General features: G+C 35.7%; 1 protein-coding gene across 2 annotated transcripts; it reads left to right on the top strand.

The window, feature by feature from the left end:
* The first annotated feature begins 12,500 nt into the window (after positions 1 to 12,500).
* On the top strand, positions 12,501 to 18,537 carry LOC120778589 (putative uncharacterized protein DDB_G0291608). Of its 2 annotated transcripts, none has more exons than XM_040110456.1 (3): positions 12,501 to 12,659; positions 16,294 to 17,107; positions 17,165 to 18,537. In XM_040110456.1, exons 2-3 carry the CDS (start codon positions 16,803 to 16,805, stop codon positions 18,291 to 18,293), a joined length of 1,434 nt encoding a protein of 477 aa, XP_039966390.1. In that variant the 5' UTR covers positions 12,501 to 12,659; positions 16,294 to 16,802; the 3' UTR covers positions 18,294 to 18,537. The 2 variants fall into 2 exon arrangements, with proteins under 2 accessions (XP_039966390.1, XP_039966391.1); XM_040110457.1 differs by lacking the exon at positions 12,501 to 12,659 and adding an exon at positions 15,390 to 15,574.
* Positions 18,538 to 21,859: the final 3,322 nt, after the last annotated feature.

The raw sequence follows: 21,859 nt of genomic DNA, 5'->3' as shown, positions 1-21,859 counted from the left end.
TAATCGCTTAATCACTTTCAGATTTTCCTCATATTTATGGTTAATATCTTGATTTTATAAGAATATTAAGAGAATAATAACGACTCTAAGCGGTTTATTTACTTTATAAGTGGTTTTCATCTACGACAGAAATAAACGTGGAGGTATGCAAACCAAAACTTGATATCTTCCACACAAGTTCCTATTGAATATAAGAAAGCGGTAAATGTAGTTACCAGTTCGTACAGGGAAACGGTTTAACAGCGGTTATCTGTGTTTGGAACCCGATTAAAAAATTAATATAAGCTTCCGCTTTTTTGTTAGTGTCAAAAATACAATATTAGGCAAATTCCACAGATGGACTATTGAATCAGAATATAGATAATTCATAAAATATTGCATAAATAAAAAAGTGAGAATTAGGATTCAATCTTAAACTGTATTTGCAATCATAACTAAGTAGGAAAGTATTAATGATTGCATAATGAGTTTGAGTTCTAACGTCAGCTGAAAAGTGAAGTAATCGCGGATGTATTGTAATGAGTTTTGTTTGCAATTGAAGAAAACTTCGAAATGTAATAAGCAACTTCGATGTGCATAATTTACTCTTAATGTAATTTTTCTTTGATTAACGATGACTTTTCTTGTGGCAGTTAGTCACCATATATTATAATGAACATAAACATAATGACATAATAATTCTCGGAAAAGTAAAAAAAAAAACGACCTAACCGGTTTGTAGCCAACTTTGTTATAATACTTTCAAAAAGCCCTCATTATATGGTTTGAATAGCGGACCGCAATTATTTATATTATAAGGTTATCTCTCATATAGATTTTATACATACATACATACATATTACTTATAACAAGTGAAAACATACATAGATCCAAAATAGTTAAAGCTGGTCCACGCTTTCCCTTATCTTGCATATGCCGATTAGGAGGATTTCCTTTATGGATGGACTGCTGATATTCTATAGAATTATGTACATATGTATGTAGTTAGTCTGGATCCAAATATTGTGGAAATTGTGGTGCATACATTGTTTTTATCCTTTGCGTGGGCTTTCGTTAGCTTCTCCAGTACTATGATGATTAACATATTAATAACTGTTAAACTAGTTTGTTTATGTATATTGCGGTTATTAACAGTAACTTATCGATTAATGAAGTCGCTTTTATAGTTGTTGTTATTGTTATCATGGTACATACGTACATATGTATTATTTCGAACAGTAAGCTCGGTACAACACGAAGTGTAGAGCGCCTTTGTGGACTAACTCGGTCTTCCAACAAATGTGGCATTAGCCTTTTCATAACAGTACACAGTGGCGAACGCAGGAAAAAAATTTGGGGGGGGGGAGGGTTTTAGGTAAAAAGACAATGTTTCATTATTTTATTCACAAATTGAAGTCTAATCTTCTTTTATTTTGGGCCATAACATTTAAAATCTCTTCCTCCGTCACGTCTATATCTCTATGGATATTCAAGAGAGCCATTCCGTTCAGGCGTGCTTCTCCAGTTTTATTTCTTAAATGTGTTTTAAGCCTGCGAAGTGAGGAAAACGAGCGTTCACTTGAAGCGACAGATATAGGGATTGTTGCTCCAATCTTTAAAAAACGATGCACTAAAAAAGTTTTGGATCTCTTTGTTTGATTTAACCAGTTCCTGAAAATATATTCCAAATTTTAGTTAGAAAATATAATCTGAAGAAAAGATTTTTAACCTTTTCCACATTCTAAATTCAGCAAATGAAAAACAAATAATAAGTAAAGTTGTGTATCTAATTCAGACCAGTTTTTTCTGGTTGGTTTTATTAAAAATATAGACATTTTAGTTAAGACACTCAAGTATTTTTTTGCAAATAGCATAATTTTTTTTAATTTAAATTTATTTTACGACAGTTTGCTCATGGAACGAAAACTGAAAGTCATAATAAATGAGTTTTTATTTTTCCTGTATTATGATTAACAATAAACTCTAAAAAAAATAATAGAAACCTTCTTGGTGACTTTTCAGTTCAGAACTAATTTTCAAAAGAAGTCCATATTCAATCCCCTTAAATCTAAAAAAATCTAGTTCAGCAGCCACAGAGTTATAAGGCAAGCTCATTACTTTGAAGCAAATTAAAAAAATGTCTCTGTCCAGTTTATATTTTTCTGGGTTTTTTAATTGGCCTAAATTCCCACAACTTTTTAATACTATCCAGATACAATAGGTTTGTTTTTAGTTTAACATGTTCATAGTTTCAAAAAATTAAATTCTATCAGCAGAAAAGTATCAAAATAGGCCGTTTGTGAACAAAAAAGTATCAAATCACAAAATTTAGAAAAAAAAGTTACAATTGTATCAAAACGGCAACGCTGTTAGTGACTAATGTATTCATTTATTTTACATATTCATACATCGTCGGCAGAAAGATTGCTTTGAAAACAACAAATTACAATTTTTCAAATGACTATGTAGAATTAAATTCTATTATTTAAACTTCAATTACTTTAACCCCCCAAAACCCCCCCTGCGTTCGCCCCTGACAGTACACTTTATAGTTTACGAGATATAATTAAAGCACATATTAATTCCTACTCCCATTGCAGCTGCATTTATGATAATTAGGCATTCCACAGTATACTCGAAGGTGAAATGATTATTCAGAGACGCTCCCCCGCTAGGTCGATGGCAGGTATTCAAGAATTTCCGATATCGGTTGCAGCTGTTATGCTCGCATCTTGCGAGCCGCTTTTCTAAAATTGCATTCAGGTGCAATACATTGCAATCAACTTAATTTGTTAGGTGAGCTGGTGCGAAGCTGCCGCTTACAGATCACAGCCCATTGCTCACCGGTCATCTGCCTTCACCGATCACCCCCGTCTCTAGTAAAGTCTTAATGCGATTATTTCCGAATTCAATTTAATGCATTACAGATAAACATAGCGCATAACGATAGCAAGAACAATAACAACAACGACAAAAACAAAGGCAGGAACAATGACAACGTGGTGATGACCAAAAAGCAACCAAATCAAATATGCAAGCGATAACAACTTTGTAAATAAACACATGCATGCGCACATTAACACCTACGCTATTGTTGTTGTTGTTGTAGCAGTTGTTCTCGCTGACGTTTGCTCGGTCATGGCATTGGTTGTATTTACTAAGAGCATACATAAATATATGTATATGTATGTACAAGTAGTTATTAATTATATGTAATTATTGCTCTTACTGTTTTGCTCTGATTGTTATTATCTTTTTCACACATTTGTATAGTTACAATGGAATAAATAGTACTGTAAAGCGTATTTATTTTCTTAAAACGTGGTATATACCTATACAGTTATAATTTGTTGAAATTAGTTCGAATTTCGGCTCCATGTCGATGCGTCAGACATTCAACTTGGTATTCTGGTTGTTATTACCGACAAAACTACAATCTTTCTACCCGTCCTATAATAGGTTTCGTATAGATATTTCCCAAGCCACTAAAGCTATCACAACCAAATTCGCCTAACACAAATATTGTAAGTATCCCTATCAACAGCGTGAGAGGACTTTAAAGGAGCCGGGGTCAAAGTTGGACGATGGGCATGGCACCGACTACCGTCAGGTGAAATCACATATCTCGTGACTTGCTCGTTTGATTTCAACCAAATTCGGCATATTACAGTGTGAAAATGAGAGAGAAGAAATGAGTGATAAAAAGCGTCTCCTGTTTCGATTTCTGTTTTCTAATGTCCTTTGGTTTTGCACTGGGTGTTGACGCAGTTGTTTTAATTGCATCATTTGTTGATGATATGGTTCTAAGATATATTTTGAACTCAATTCTCTGCCTTTTGGCACCAAAAGTATGGTTCTTTTCTATCGAAGCCCTCTTTTCTCTCAGCACTGTTTTATATCTTCCTTCACACTGGGTTGCCGTTTTTCCTCGATGTGGGTTGAAATTTTCTCTTGCCTTTTTTAGAGCCACAAGGAAATGATGAAACTCATCTTGTCATTTACTTGAACGGAAGGCTCACAAGCAAAATAACTAACATTAAATTAAGAGCGCCAAATCAAAACTCGGTTTTAAATAAAACTTCTAAATTTAGCCTTGGCAACAAAGTTTTGTTATACAGCGCGGTAATAAAGTCGATTAGGATGTATGGTATTCAACTATGGGGCACGACCTGTGCTATTAACATTGAGAGGTAAACAGAGGTTTCAGTCAAAAATGGTTTAACAATATACCTTCGTAATTAAAATATTCATAAAGATCTTGCTATTTCTATTATAAAGAAGGAAGTAGATGACAGCAGAAGGAACTGCTTAAGTCTCAGTGTGACCCTCCGAAAAAACACTGATCCTTTACGATGTTCGCGATGGCGGCCGCATTTTTGGCGTAAAATAAAAATTTAAAAAGATTATTAACCCGTAGAAAGTAGAGACTCTATTGCGCTATGGAAGCTTCCTTTGTTTTTTTTGAAATTGGACAAAATGGCGGCAATTTGAACAAAAAGTATAGACAGTTTTTCGTAGAAAAAAATAGGAAGATTTCAATAGCGCGATAACGAATGACGTTAAAAATGTTCTCTCCAAATTGGAATAAAATATCTTCAAAACTCTTCCTTTGAAAGTGGAAACCGATTTGAAAAACACCATTCTGAGAGAAATGCGTTTAAAGATTGGAGTCGCTATGTTCCGCACTCTGTTATCTTTCTACAAAAAACGCCGTAGCGACCATAAAAATTTGAATTTCGATTTCAAGATTTGAGAGAATGTGTATTCCAGCGTATAATACCCGACATTGCAAGAAAAAAATCGATTTCTCGAAAATTTCACATTGACACGATCCTTTAAACTCCATAATCATCCAAATTAATTAGCTAATTAAACTCGCTCCAAAAAGATATCTACCAACTTCCTAAAGAGAAACTTATCCAAACAGGCTCAACTAGAGCCTTGAGCTTGTATATTTTTAAATATATTTTATTACCAATTGTTAGGCTTTGAACAACAAGCAGATTCAATATATAAAAATAATTTATTTAGCACACATATGTACAGTGTACGTTGTCCAATAATATTTTGAAGGTGATTTCATAACGATACTCACACAAAACGCAGCTATTGAAATCATACACCACAACTTGGTGCCAAGCTCGGACTCTATGACGATTTTTTATATAAAGGTATATTTTCACATGGAGGAGGCATACATTAGTAGCAATTTTGGTTCACCGTGCATACACAAAATTAGCCGGTGCCACATACGTTGTGCATTTTCACGAATGAATATGATTTTAGCTTTCATCAATTTTCGACACAGTTTAGTGGATATTTGAAAGTGTGAATCTCACAAGGCGCTTAATAGCCCTGACAGACGACAGCGCTAATATGCATTAGCGGGCTTAATTTACATTTACTTGCGCATTTGACCCATGTTAATGCAAGTTTGTAATGCACAAGAATTTCGTGCATTTAGCTGAATTTACCAAATTTCAGTAGGCAGCACTGCTAAAAAATTACCGATTTTTGCTATTTTTTGACAGATGTCGCTTGAAATCTACCGCCTTGTTTGTGTTTACAGCTTCAGAGGTAAACCCTTTTTATATTGCCAATTAAATTATGTGCAAGTATATTAACAAACCCTAATTTTAATATTTTTAGATGGAAGAAAATAAACAACGCACAGTTTGCTATCCATTTTTCCAATATTCTTAAGTTTTTCGCACACCTTTATTTTACTTTTTTTTTTAATGAATAAACAAATTCCACTTTCAGCTGTCTAAATGCACAAGTCTGCCGTCTGTCACCATAAAATTGCAATGCGAATTAGCTTTGCTTAAGGCGCATTAATTTTACTCGTCTGTCAGGGCTATAAGTCTTTCTTATTTATATAACCATTTTCGGGGGGATGCCGAAGTTAATGTTGTCATGTTTTAACTGCATTTGTCTTGTTCGTGACTGTAGTATAACGAGCTGTTTTTTTTATTAGCACGAATGTGTGTGGAAGCGTAACTCTGTTTAATGGTTAATTCATATGGTGTTGGCATGCAGCTGGAGTTCCATTGCAAGCGATTATTGAAAGGCACATTCATATTTTACGATCATAAATAAATTTAGTTGACTGCTTTTCCAATGTTATTATTTGCCAAACTGATGTGCTGCTGTCAATAATCGTAATGAATACCTGTTTGCTGTTGAATATCCAATATTGATTTGCGTATTTATCTTACGCACCAGGATTTACTATTTTGATATGTTATTAATATTGTATTAATATTCATATTCACATTCGTAACCAAATTGTTATGACTAGTTAGCGTGTGCGTACATATGCATAACGGTTTTCAATATTAAATGCCAAGTTTTAATGGTTCCTGGGTTTCATTTTCGCACTGTGAGATAAGACTGTGAGTGGATTACCACGGATTAAATTTAGTCGTAATCGGTCTGGCGGGTCCCCAGATAAGTAATTTTACTTAAAAGTGAGCGGCGCCACACCCATTGCCCATTTTTACCCCGATTCCCATAAAGACCCCTCATACCATCTCGGGTGTAATTTTATTTTATGTCTCTATCGTATTAAGTTGTTGATTTATCGCACTTTTAGTAGTTTTTATACTAGTTTTAGTACCGTTGGGGATTTTTGTTGCTACACAGTGTAATAGTTTTGTTCACGAACATGTTCAATAAAGTTGTCAGAATGAAACTGTTCAGAAATAGTGCACTCAAGATTTATCAACTTATGCCCAAAACGGACTATAACTTCTCAAGTACCCAGATACAAAATACGTTGATTTATTACAATACATATCGGTCAATCTGTGTGGTCTAGTAATATATTAAGATTCAGGCACAATATTTTTATGATAGGCATACTGTCAAAAGATGCATAAAATTTGGTCGGTATTGCTCTTAGCTCCTATATTATAATATTCTCACTAATAATAGTATACTATTTTACCTAAAATGAATGAAATCAGCGCCTTACTTCCCCAAGTGTTCATATACTTGATATACAATCAATCAGGTTTCACCATGATTTGTCGTGTTCCCTAGCCACCATTTACCATATATAAGAAACATGACAAGACTTATATATGAACTTCAAACTTCCTGTTGGCTTTTTACCATATACATATACCGATCAATATGGAACATATTTTATCAAAAGTAAATGAAAGTATAACATTGAATACCTTTAATTATGCTTTCTTTCACGGTGGATTGGTTCCAGAAAAAAACACCGTGTCAAAATGTCAATCATTATTCCCATAAATTAGTGCTATTTATTATTGCTTTGACCATTAAACTTGGTTGTTTCTACAAAAAAGGAATTCCTCTAAGATTGTGATATGAACATACGATTTCGCAAAAATTAGTTTTAACAAACCAAGCTAAAGTTCAAAACTGTTTGAATAATGCTAAATGGAATAAAATCGTGCAAATAATTAAAAATTCTATTACGAATATTTAATAAACCCCACCGTTTGAAAGATATTAACGGTTGAAGTTCAATTATAATATGGAGACTTTTCAGTAGAGAATTCAATTTTCTACAAAAACTATAAAGCGATATTTGAACTTTTCTATCTGAGAATAGGAACAAAAAGAAAACTGCAGGGGTGCACCTTAAGAGCTCATACTTGGAGAGTCCTTCTTAGAGGTGTGTAAGGACCTAGTTTTCAACTCTAGAGGGTTTCCGACGTTTTCTTCTGGCTGTTATAAACTTCGGGGCAAACTAAATATATCCTGCTCAGGCGATAACTAACATTTTGACACCTTTATTATATAATTTAAGAACTTTATATTAAGACTTTAAAATAAATCGCAAAGCTAACCATGATTTAAGAAATAATAAAAATATTGTTGATTAATACAAAGCCAACGTACAAGTCAAACTTAATAAAAAAGGGAAGCCAAATGTCCTACTACTCTGAGCACGACTAAAATATGTACATACATACATATATACAAACATAGGTTCATATCATATTCAAATTCACAATAACCAGAGAAATAGCAAAATCTAACACCAAAAACCAGGCAAATAAAGTCGTATATACACACACACACACATACTTCAAAGAGGTCCAGGCAATCAGCATTTTCGTCTTCACTTGCACTTAATCAAATTCAATTGTCAACAGCATCTAACAAATAACGCAACAACAAATTAAGTGTGAACTACACAAACCAAATGGCAGCATGAGCAAAATCGAAAACAATTAAACATAAAAACTGTTATCAATAAAACGAATAATAAATATACTTATGTAAGTATACACGGGAAACACACACGACTCTTGTGTATTCGTAGAAAACGAAATTCACTTAGTCCCGAGGTGGATTATCACATTAACAATGGTAGGAATGCACCGCCTTCCGCCTAAATACCATATTATTTTCTCGTATGGATTGATAAAAGAACTACATACGAGTACAATCAGTTCGAACGAAAAGAAACAATACTCGTAGAGTTAAGCAAGTGGACAATTGAGTACAGAGGAAGTATGAGTAACTTATTGACTGAACTTGTATTAGTAAAGGAAGTATTTTTGTATCGCACTCAGAGCATAAATAACATGTTTTCAAATAATTGTACTATTATACATACATACTTCTATAGTATATTTTCGTTCACTCGCTAAATGTTACCAGTATTGTTAAAGACCTTCAAATACGAGCAAAAATATTCAAAACCGCGCGACTACTTTTTAGCCTGTTTTAGGTTCCCTCTAAAGCTCAAAACTCCTTATGCCTGGTGAAAATTAAACAATTAAAGAAAGCGGAGTAAAAATAAGCATATACATACATACATATGTACATATGTATTGCGAAGAATGCAGCGGGATATTGACCCTTTATATTGGTGCCCTATCTCGAAATAAAACTTCTGTATCCTAAATTGTCTAGTTTTAAAGCTTGACGTATTCACAATAGTTTTATTCTCTTTGAACTGTGTTTTTTATACATATTCTTTTGAATTGATATTTTTTACTGCTTTCATTTGTTGAAAAGTTAGTAGAACGGAACTTTACCACGAAACCACTAAAAGTTTAGTCTAAATACTCAATCAATATTTAGCGCTACAACAATAATGAAAATTACCACGTCATTACAATGAAAATTAGTTTGATTAAAACATTTTAATTTCACATACAGAAATCCCTAAATCTTGTAAGAGTACTTTTACTCTACCTCTATTTGCATACATTTAATCAATTTATTTACATCCCGCAATTGGTTTCTACATACATACTGTTGGTGCTATTATTAACCAACCAAGCTATTGCCATCGCTCACCATTTTTATCAGGGGTACCTACTACCAATACAATACTTCCACCGACACACATTCCTATTCAACAGTTTTCTTAATCACTCTCAATGCTCTCCTGAATAAGAGATACACATGTATCTATACGTAAATGTTTATAGGAGATGCTTGTAGGCTTATGGAGTGTTGAACGATAATGATGCTGCAACTTTTGCGCTCTCTTTTATTCTTGACGTCACAGAACTTCAAGATTTGATGCCGTAAGCGTTTTTATTTAATATTTGTAGTATTCTCAATTCGTTATCAATGTAACATTAAAATTTATTCAAACTGCGTTTGGTATGTCATGGAGGAGGTGGCTGTGGTCTAGCGAAGTTTTATCTAAAATACATAGGTAAACCTACTTATATGTATATACAGGAATATACATATGTATGTATGTATATATAGAACGATTTTTTGAAAACAATTGACAGTTTGCGTCAGTGACAAGAATTTACCCCCTCCACTTCAAAATTTGAAATAATACGGATATAATATAGCTAAAAAAGCAAAATAGTCAGTAAACTATTTTTGATCACCTAAATTCCTAAAATCGCCCTACAGGTATCTGCAGCGTATAGTTTATGCCTACTCTCTTGTATTTTTCTTTTTTTATATACAACTTTAAGCCTAGGACGGTCGCGTCTAAAAATTGTAACTCCTATATTGACCGCTTGTTTTAGATTTAAAAACGTTTTTGCTTCAAAGATAGGGTTATTTATTGTTAAATAGAGGCATTATTTGTAAAAATAAATATATTCCTTGTTGTGAACACACTCCTTATCAGCTCCAGAACCCTTTCTTTAATTGTTGTGATTTCCACTTGAATGACACTGCAGTGCTCTGGTAGACGGAATGCGATTTTGGTGTCTAATTTTGCTGAAAAGATACCACCTCCCACTCGATTATCTAGTTTGGACCCATTCGTGTAGATACTTATCCCCACGTCTTTGTCGATCTCGGAATTTTCCCACCCTTCTTTGGTATGGAAGGCAATATTGGGGACCGTATTTAAGTCGGTGGCGTTGGGTAAAAACAGGAACTTACTGAGTATATTAAAATATCGCTTATAATAAGCGACTAATGGGAAGAATTCCCTCAGCCAAAGAGCTGACTTTCCTGACAGATGCTTACAGAATAAGTCTGTTGGCACTAAATGTAAAATGACGTTCAGAGTCTGATTTGTTGTTCTAAAATGTCCATTGATGCAAATACTAGCTGCTTTCTGTATGCTTTCCATACGCCTACGCTTCCTTTTCCTTTATTCGCCACCATACCAGTGTGACATACATATGTCATAATCGGTTTACAACTGCTGTGTAGGGCCAATCAGTTAGTTAATGGTGTTAACCCCATTTTGGCCCCAACATTCTTTAAGGTGTAAAGTTCTGTAGCTGCTTTCTTTACTCTAGCGTCTATGTTTGGTTCTCATGAAAGCATCTTGTCTAAAATTAGCTCCAAGCAGCTTGTCCTATTCCCTATTTTAAGTCTGGTACTATTTATGAATGGCGGCATTATTGTGGAGTTCTGTTTTACCTAGTGAATAGTACTAGCTCTTTCTTGTTAGCATTTCAGTTCAGACCGCACCATACGGCCCTTTGATTTATGTCATTTAATATTGTTTGCATAAGGCTTGCGAGGTTATTTGCTAATTTACCCTCTTCCCATGTATCCTCTTCTTTTATACATCTAATAACATTTTATTCATAGTAAGACCCAGAGAAGTGAAGATAACACATCTCCTTGAGGTGTACCTCTTTGGACAGATCTGTACATCGCTAAAGCTCTCAGCGTTGAAATTATTGATTTGCTTATGAGCATATGTTCAATCAATTTTATCATAAGCATATGTTCAATCAATTTTCCAAAAGGTTAAGATATGCCCAAACTTTTAAGCGCAATATTAAACTTTTAACCGCAATATAAAGTCTGGAGGTCGAACTCATTCATCCGTGAATCGTTTAAATGCTAGTTCATTTTCTTATGATTTCTGAAATCGTTGACTCCGTCCACATTTGTCGTCCGAAAAGAAGTGTTCTTCATAAACTCTCCATTGAATCACCTTACTTAACAGTCCTTCTGAAATAAGTGTGATATCTAATACTCCTTTTCGGTTTCTTGTAATACACATGGGCATACTCCCTCCAGGAGATGCGAACTTCTTTTGTTTCTTATTACTTTAGTTTATATGATTAATGTTTTGGGTCCACGAGTTTAGGGGAAAGTAGGTCCGCTTGCACATAGCCCCCGCTACTCAAGTAACACCACGTTCCAGCTCTTTCATACACCGTTAACCATAGTAATACTTCTTATTTAAATGTTGTGTTACTTAGTATCAGCAAACATACGTCTAAGAAGTCAGACCTTAGCCAAATACCTCCCAACTCCAATAGGGGCGTACTGTCTCCAGTGCGTCTCCCCTATCGACGTGAGACCTGTCGGCGCCCTCAGGGAGGGTTCAGCGGGGGGATTTTTGCTGACCAAATTCTACATACATACATACATATGTGCATGATATAAGCAAATAGTGTGTATAAATTCATATTTGGAGATTAAAAATGCAATTGCCGTACCACCCCCTCCATTTGTTTACCAATCTACAAAAGCTTACTAAATAAATTGGCTTGATTTGACAACAACAACAAGAGAGCAACAAATATATGTCCAGTATACATAACTACACACATATATCTATATTTTAAATATTTATGGCTCTCGCTTGCTCAGAGCGGTCTTTGTTCGCATTGGAGAGCGCCAACGCACAGCATCCGTTGAATGCATTTAAATGCCGTTGATTAACTGTAAAAGTAGTAAAACTACGAAATTCATACGACGTATGAGATTATTTGTTTGCTTTTGTAGTTTTTGTTATTGTTGCAAATGTGATTTTGCCTCAGCTGATTTGGACTGGTGTGCTACTCTACCGTATATTTGCTATTGTTATTGTAATCTGTATCTGCAACTCTCCAACGCTGGTCTCTCCGAGTGTTGACACATCAATATTTATATGTATGTATGTGTGTGTATCCCATTCGTTGATTATGTGTATGCGATTTGTTGGTTGATTGTTTTTGCTTTCGCTTGTTGCTGTTGCTTCGGTGAAATGTTGTTGCTTTTGTTATGAACTCACGTACGTATGTGTTCGTGCATGTGTTTATGCGAATTGTGGTGGCAAATTGTAGTGGTCCCGGCGATAGTAGTTGTTGCAGGGCGTTTGCTGCGAACGAAAGTGGTGGCAGCAAATCTAAACTTACTAACAAATAACACATACTAAGTAAAGTGTGTAGTGCGACAGCCTGGCTGAGAAAGTGCAAAAATTAGTATTTCTCTGGAAGTGCATGATTAAATATTTTGTATTAACAATAAATTCAAAAGTGAGTAAATTCATAGTAATTTCAAAAGGAACTTGCTTGCAACTAAATTGCCCAACCATTCATTCTACGTGCGTTTGTTGTTGACTGTTCATATTGTTATTGTTGGTTTTTCATTTGTGCTGTTTACGGTTCTTGCTAAGCCATTTTTTGCTGGCATTTGTTGTTAATTGAAATAAATTGAATTTTATTGTTGTTAATAAAAACTTGTGGTGTTTCGCTTAGTTGAGTGGCGTCATGCGAACAAGAAAAGCAGCGGCTTATATAGTAAATACATATATTATACAGTTATGTACTACTGATACCAACAGTGGCTCCTACTGTGTTTCATCCAAAATAGAAGGCAACCTTATATAAAACATATACATATATACATAATCCTAAGATACACATATACATATTATATACATACATATATGTATGTGAATGTACGTACATATGGACATATGTATATGTAAGTATGTATACACACATTCATATGTGAAAAACGATAGCGTGCATTAACGTTTGTTAGAATATTGATAACGGTATTATACACGCAATATGATATATTTAAAAAATATTGAAATCCTACCAACATGCAGATATAATATACGTACATACCTACATAAGTATGTCTCACACATACTATCCTAATAAGCAAAAACAATAGAAAATGCACAAAAGCAAATAACAATGCATTTTTTACTTCATATTTATTTCATTCTAACGCCAGTATACATGCTCAATTCTATTTCATTCTAACACTTTCCATATATAATTACGTAATCTCCAAAAAAACCAAAAAAATACCTTTTATTTTTTGTTGCAATTCTATTTTATTCTAACTCTAACGTTAAAAAATTAGTGCAACACTGCAAGCTGAGCCAAAACAAACTTGACACAACAATTTTGCTTCGCGTTGCATTTTAGCGGCAGCTTTCGGGTATTTTTAGTCCGCCGCATTCTTACTTGCAGTTGCTAACAACAATATACCGTTGAGTGGAGCATCACCGCTAGCGTTGCCACAAGCGCAACAGGCCGCGTGCAGCGAAACATCAAATGAATTTGAACCGACACCAAAACAAAGTAGAACTTGCAGACGCAAACGTTTGCTCAGCAGTTTTGTTGGCATAAAAGTGGTAATAAGATATTGACCATTCGGTCTTCAATTCTGTTGTCCGGTTGCATATCCATCCAAAAAGCATTTATTTCATAAAAGTTGACTTATTGGCTTTGCCCAGCTTCCTCAGAATTTTAATGTAGTAATCTCCCGCTACTGGAGTCAGATTTATCAAAAAAAGTCACAGGCCACAGAATGTTGCATTAGCTGTAAGTTGTGTTATAAATAAAGAACCACGCTCCACCTATATAACGGTATTGTTTAAAACAAAATATAGAATAACTCTTCTGGTATATATTTAGAATCTTTAAATTAGTTGTGGAGTATGTTTCAGATTTTTGGGGTCTGACCAGTTTCATATTTGAACATTTCCTGACCATATTCAGGCAACGAGTTCCATGTATTTAGGCTTGCATTAAGTGCGTATTTCTCTCATAGAATGCCATTTTAGTTACTATTATCTTCTCTGCTATAGGTAAATATGTATATCAAAGCTTAGCAAACGAAATTTTCCTTCGGAAATGGGCGAAATCGGTTGAATCTTTGGTAAATTATTCTTTATACATATGTACTATATGATGAACAAGTTGATTTTTGTCTTCTGAGTAACTTTAAGGTAGTTGTTTATGCATAACAACAAATATACTTTAGTGAAATGGAAAAGATGTTACTATGTAGTTATGTAGTAGCTAGCCAATTGTTATGATAAACGTATTTATTTTCACGGTTTTGGTATTTAATTTTTGATTTGAAAATATCTCTTTAACCATTTGCACTCCGCTGCCCCCTCTCAGGGGACATCGTAATTGTAGCATATCATTCGGATATCCATTCTCAGGGACAGAGACATTCAAGTTTATTAGTGATATTAAGTTATTTCCGCGCAACTTTTGAAGACGTGCATGTTTCCCTAAAGCTTTCTCTTAAAATAGCGCAAGAAATTATATCAAAATATTGTATATTTACCAAGAGATATACAAGCATACAAGAAATGTCGGCGGCTTTTTTGTGTCAGACAAGAACATGAGACGCGGGCTTACGCGGAACTGAGCACTTCTCGAAACCACTCGAAAAGAGCAATAAAGGGAGTTTGTAGAAAAAAGGTCGGTATAAGAAAACGAGACTATGTAGTATGTTCTGACAGTAAAACATCTGGTGGCGTCCAAAATTTTCCCGAGTGCAAAGGGTTAAAATCCTTATGGATCTACAATAATAATGAAGACGTTTCTATTGAAACTGGGATTAGTTATAGTAGATTTTAAAATAGGCTTCAATTGGTTTAAAAAGCAAGAAAATACTTTTAGTATTGAGATAAGCACTTTTGAAGTTAAAAATGTTTGTGTCAATCAAAATTTAGGACGAAAATTAATCAGATTTCGATTATTTTGATTTGAATATACATATGTATTTGCAGAAAAGTCAGCTTATTTCGACCGTATGCCCTTTGCTAAGATAATCTCAGGGCGGATATATTCTTTAAGTTAATAAAATATATAAAAAAGTGTGTATAACGACTTAATATATTGATTAACTCCACCATTCGAAGTTTTCGTAATATAAATACTGAACATAATTCCACCTCTATTGGCCAAGGGATATTAAGATTTTTTCCCGCAGAGGTGCAACTTGTAGTAAGTAGATGGTGGCAAACCGCGATGGGACCAAGACCGTTTTCGCGATCTTGCGTTAATTGCGAACACCCTGTACAACGCGGGATGCATATTACCAAAAATTGGAAAAATAGAATTTTTTATAAGACCTTATAAATGATCAAAAACAATCCAGATGCAATTTACAAATATGTCTTGGATATGAGGTGAGTTGTTATAACAACATCATGATCTCTTTAAATATATGTTTAATAGCTTTTACTGAAATGTATTTCTAGAAATATTTTTTTACCTTTCACTCTTAAAATGAGTAATACCTATATATCTTGAGCCCTGGGAATGATTTTGATCCATTCAGTAAATATAAAATTTAAATTTTAGGCCAGCATTCTGTTTTAGTGGACGTAGTAACTGAGCTATAGTAGGTGAAAGTCCCATTTGCCTTCAGAGACAACTGTCACATATCATTGTCATTGCATAAGCTGGTAATAAGCTCTGTTATAATAATTTTAACAGTAGAAGCAGTAATAATACTTGTAAGGGGCTAATTTTGAATTCTTCTTCCCATGCAGGTCAATAACCCCATTATACTTATATTCAGCTGCATTGAAGCGTTTGAGGCATGTGTAGCACCTTATTTGGGTGGCATCACAAGTTAGGAGTCCTTTAGTGGTATGTGTCAAAGATGAAATGGGATATGGAATGCAAATTGGAATTCATGCTCATAAAATCACGCTGCGGCTTTGATGAATAGGAAATATTTCGAAACTATTTTGTGTGTATTAGCTTTTATTTAATTTATTTTAATCAAAAATGTGCTGTGATTATATAAATAAATGAAACTATTTTAATTTAGTTAAATAACTTGCCATCAATTGATCCCTACAATATTGTAAAACTAATTTTCGTTGCTCTCACATTGCAGCATCCACCACTGAGCAGCGCTTGCGCACTACTGCTATTGGTAGAGGTACTGCCACACTAATACCACTACAAAGTGCTTAACGGCCGCAACACCCAAAAGCTGTTACAAAAGTTAACTGCACTCATACCAAAAACGTTAAGTGAGAGAGCAGTTAGGAGAGAGCGTACAACTAGTGTTGCCAAATCGCAATACATTGAGACAATCGCATATCTGAGCATACACTTACATATATACACACATATCTAATTGCAGGTAATTGTGCTTTTGTATGCGCAAGAGTAGTGACTGAAGTATTGAAAAGGTCGCATGCAAAGCAAACAGTAAGAAATAATAAAATAGAAGCCTGATAACGGAAGTGATGCCCTTTGGTGCATTACCAGAACGGATTAATTATACATACAAGAGTGTTCTAGTTCCAGTTAGTGGAACTTTTTCTAGCCCATAATCAAAAGCTAAATAACCTCAAGATAGCAGCGGTTGAGTGTGAACCCGCAGGAAATGTGGGTGACATGGCGTTCTCACGCCACAACATCGAGAAGCGACGTCTCATCGAGTTGGTGCGCTTGAATGCGATACTGTGGGACTGTCGCCTGCCGCACTACAAGCGCTCGGATAAGAAAAAGGCGCTGAAATGGAACGAGTTGGGCCGAGTTTTTGGTGTTAGTGGCGAGCGAGTGCAGCGCACATTCACCTCGCTGCGTGAGATATTTCGCCGTGAGTTGAATCATGAGAAAATGCTGGGTACACGCTTCAAGTCCAAGTGGGAGTATTATGACGCAATGGCTTTCCTAAAGGAAGTCATAAGGGAACGCAAGTAAGTAAAACTTTCTGTCATAAATTCTTTATTTAATATTTCGAATTTGTTTCACAGATCACGTGAGCGCAATAAAATGTCGGCCGATGCACAGGCGCAACAACAAACGCAGCAACATCATAGCAATAACAATAGTAGCGCAATCGATGAGTATCAGTATTTCGCGCCGAATGATCCCAATAATCCCAACAACCAACAGCCAGCGCAGGCCAACGACCCGAAACAACAGAAACTACAACAACCACAATACCAAACATTGCCGCAGCAGCAACAACAGCAGCTCCCAGTTGGCTTGTCCTTTCCAACACAGCTACACTTGCAACAATTGGCGCCGTTAAATGAGACACCACATTCGCAGCCGCTACCAACTGCGCATGCCACGGCGCTGACTGCCGCGTCTCAACTGCCACAACTACCACAACAGCCCTTGCAGAACATGCAACCCGACGTGATCCTTAGCCTGAATACGAACGCGATCTCAACATTACAAAACTTCGGAAACGGAAATTCATCTTTCACTTGTAATTCCAGACCTCCTTCTCAGCCGCAGCAACAACCACAATTAGCATTACAACCGGCGCAGCCACAGCTGCAGATGCAGTCACAGCCGGCGCCACCGGGCACGCAATCGCTCGTAGCTATTTCGAGTTCTCGCTCGTCGGCCTCAAGTTCGCCCTCGATTTACATTAAAGAGGAGCCAGATTCGCCCGACACACTCTCACTCACCACTATCACCATTAATGAACACAACTCAGCGTATTCACCACGGCACAATGCAATACTAACCCCAGCCACAAAAAGCAAACATGCTCAACATTTAAATACTCATCCTAAAGTTGGCTTGCCACACAATAACGTCACAAACAGCAATGTCGTTTTTAAAGCTCAATCTAAAACCCATATACCCGGCTCTTCTGCCAGTCTAATAATCGACGAAGACTTCGCTGAGCCCGATGTTGAGTTAGACGATCTCGATGATCCGGACGTGGATATGCTCGACGATGGTCGGCTCTCGCCTGCGAGCACTTATACACTCGGCATGGCGGAAAAACCAAGTCACCCAACGGCGCGTGAAATACTCTATACCAAGTTCGGTGACTTTCTGGCTGCACGTCTTAATACTCTTAATGAGACTGTCGCAAATGATCTGATGAATCGCATACTGCTGCTAATCGCTGAAAAGTAGAGAGAAATTGATGTTACTGTTCCTCATTACATGGATTTTTAAAGACTCTATGAGCACTAAATGTGCTACTAACTCATATACCAAATATAGATTCCGATTCTCGTATTAGTTTATAATAAATAATTTACTATATATGTACATATATACATAGATCTGTAAAAAGTACTCTCTGATATACTGTATTTCTATAAGAAAATTCAATCTGTATGAGTCTGAATATAAATCTCTAAGTCATATCAACTGACCATAATCATAGAGTAAGAATAAAACTAAATAAATGTACCTACATATAGTATATCATATGAAACTTGCTTGAAATGCTCTCTGGATATATAAATTTTGCACAAATTGCAAGTTAGGGTCAAAATGAAATAAATGTTTATGAGTTTATCGAATTTTACAAAATGTTTTTACAAAAATTCGGATCTACATATTTAGGATACAGAAGGATTTGAAGGCATTTTACCCTCTTAATATTCAAAAACCTGTAGAGAAATTGTCCAGTGCTATACATGGTATGATATTCCATAAATAATGGATAATTACATACTATATATCGCTATTAAGTATACTACAGATCGTAATTCGAGATTGCTATATATGGCAATGGACAACTTTTGGATTGGAAATCCATTACTCAGCAGCTAAGTAAGCTCTAAGCACAGCTGTTTGTATAAACATATTTATTTTTGCAGAAACCTAATGCGGAACTAGGAGAATGGGTGTTTCATTAAAGCTGTTAAAAAATGGTTGACGTGCTGTCAAACTTCAATTTTTTGTGGTATTACGGATTTCAACTTTGTGCCAATGGAGTTGACTAGAAGCAAACAAAATGTAGTTGAAAATTGCTGTGTTTATTTAGGAAAAATATTAATGGAAAATAGAAAACGGTCAAACAAACTACTTTATATATGTATGTACATATATGGTAACTTTAAACTATTTCAAAGAGTAAATAAAATCTTTTCGGTCATTTGTATTTTCACACTGCGTCAAATGCGGTATTGATAATGTTTGAAACCCCTTTAACAACCATTGACATACTACGATTGTCTGCCTTAGCCTAAAGTTAAAACTATTTAAAACGCATTGCTGGTAACTAACCATAAGCAATGCAACCATGAAAGTTTGTGATAATGTTCCTTCATCTCATTTAATAAGACTTTACTTAAACGGAAATTACTTATGAATCTACAACACTCATTTTTAATAGCCATTTATTTGTGAATAAAACTTTTCTAGCTTGCTTGGTGTCAGAAAGTTCCACTGGATTTGAGTGATCACGAAGACTTTTTCGTATATGCAGTTTTGGTTCCAAGTTTTTTTGTAAGCCTATCCTAATCGAAACTAATGTCTATTTTAATAATTAACATATTCACCATTTCGTGATTAACTGATTTGAATTGTTTGATTTTCAGCTTTTTAAATATATATCAAATCTTCATTATTAGGTTGGCAAACCAACCAAACTTCGACGGGAAATAGTTGAAAATCGTGATACCAGAAAAGTGTTGGTTGATCTGAAGCTGAAGTGCTTGAATTTCCATTCAACTGAGTGGAGTTGAAAACCATTATAGGGGTATATATTGTGGATAGCCTTCACAAACGGCAGCGTTAAACTCCATTAACTTAATTAATCGGGATTATTTCAGGAGATTCTACAACTATCTCCGTTGCTGTATCCAAACATAACTCTCAGAACTTCAAGCTATAAGGCTGCTGGTGTGTTGTTGCCGGTCTATTTGTCCTCGCTACTGTATCAGGAGTCTAGATTGTGTATGGTTACTGATAACAGCATACTTGAAATTACAAATAAAATCACAGAGTTTACATTTAATTGGCAGCATTGCTCAAATTACTTCATGAAGTTGTAAACCGAAACTTAAAGAAATGGAAAATTTTGACTTTCGTTGAATATTAATATTGTTGCGAGTCGTTAATTGGTTTTGAGCAACTGAATGCAGATTCAGCGCCATTACGGACACGTCATTAAACTGGTTTTTGACTATCTTTCTTGCGAATAGCTAAGTGTATTTAAAGTTGCCCAAATGCGTCAGCAAGAGTTCTCACTATGTAAGGATAAAGGTGATGCAATTAGGCAATTAATAGACTTTCTATGAGGACCTCGAAGAATGTCGTTTGGGAATATAAGTTGATAGATAAACGATGTGTAATAGAATAATTGAGCTATTTTTATAAACGTGGATTTTGTTGACGAACATTAAACTAATCTTAAGGGCACATAGGTGTTATGTATTTTATTTTCTAATCTTGGCTTCAACTTCGCTACAATACACGAGTCTCAGTAAATGCCGCTTTTGCCAGAATATGTCAATTACCAGAACCACTGTCTCGCCCTCTCTACAACAACTCCAGACAATTGTGCCATAGCCAGACTCCACGCTCTGAACGTTATCTTTGAGGTAGTTCGCAGTCGGTGCACCGCAGACACAAGTGGCATTCGTTACCGGCGCCATTACGCGCTGCACGCTCCATCAGCGTCAATCAGCGTCACTCATACGCCCCAGCAAGCCAACTCTGCTCACCACTCTGTGTTTGTTTGCTATGATGCAAATCACTTCTAATTTCTTTTATGTGGCGCTATGTTTTCCCTTTGCGTCGCTGCACTCATTACACCGCTATTCTTCAGGTGCGCTATTTGCATTGTTGCAATGTATGCTGCCGCTATGCACATGCAGTTTGTTGCAAATATGGTAAATGTGCGCGGGTATCTGTATGTGTGTTGGATTTGTGGTGAATTCTCATCTATTTGCGTGCTGCCACAACGCATCAGCGTTCGCCAATTATCTCAGCGTTGAAAGACAGAGCAACAACCATATTAACAAGGGAGTTTCGCAAAGAACCCTCGCTGGCTGACTTATGTAGTTCAAGCTGGCAACTAACAACAAGCCTCGCTCTTCCCCGTACACATACCATAAGAATAGTAAATCAATGACACAGCCAAAGTTATCGACTTCGCCGCCGCTCTTGTTGCCACTTTAGTCAATAGCCATTTGCCGCGCGCTCATCTTACTGTTGTTGGGATGCAGAAGCTCGCGGAAAACTGCATCAAGCAAAACATACAAACTCTCGGGTTTTATAGGCGGCGTTATGAATGCAACGTTGCCATTAGCCGCAACTATGGCTAGTCTATAGCTCATTTAAAACAGTGGCATGCCTCGCGTGCCATGGTAGAGCTCATTAAAAGTTCACTGTCTGTTTGGATTATTGTTGGTGAGTGAGTGGGTGCGTAAAGTATCGGCAGACAGACCACAAAACCTTTGCAACACCTCAACAATTCCACCGCAATTCTACGCTGCGAATAACGGTCAACGACTAATCACTGCGCATGGTAACGGAAAGTTTTCCATAGTCAGTGACGTTGAGGTAGCTGCTTTTGATTTAGCAGCGCTGATTGTGGCTTACGGACGAAAATATTCGACTTCAAATCGACGATGAGCGCTCAAAGCGTTTGCACTTCATCACCATCAATTGTTGATAGCCGATACCGATGTATGTGTAGTATATATTTTCGCTTATAATCACAGCGAAACAGTTTTGTAATT

This window comes from Bactrocera tryoni, chromosome 5 (assembly GCF_016617805.1).
Source record: "Bactrocera tryoni isolate S06 chromosome 5, CSIRO_BtryS06_freeze2, whole genome shotgun sequence".
Classification (NCBI taxonomy): domain Eukaryota; kingdom Metazoa; phylum Arthropoda; class Insecta; order Diptera; family Tephritidae; genus Bactrocera; species Bactrocera tryoni.
This window is presented reverse-complemented; position numbering and strand designations above follow the sequence as displayed.

Coding starts and splice junctions, on each gene's coding strand:
- LOC120778589 (XM_040110456.1), top strand. CDS start 16,803: ATGGCGTTCTCACGCCACAACATCGAGAAGCGACGTCTCATCGAGTTG. Junction 17,108..17,164: donor GAAGTCATAAGGGAACGCAA/GTAAGTAAAACT, acceptor TTTGTTTCACAG/ATCACGTGAGCGCAATAAAA.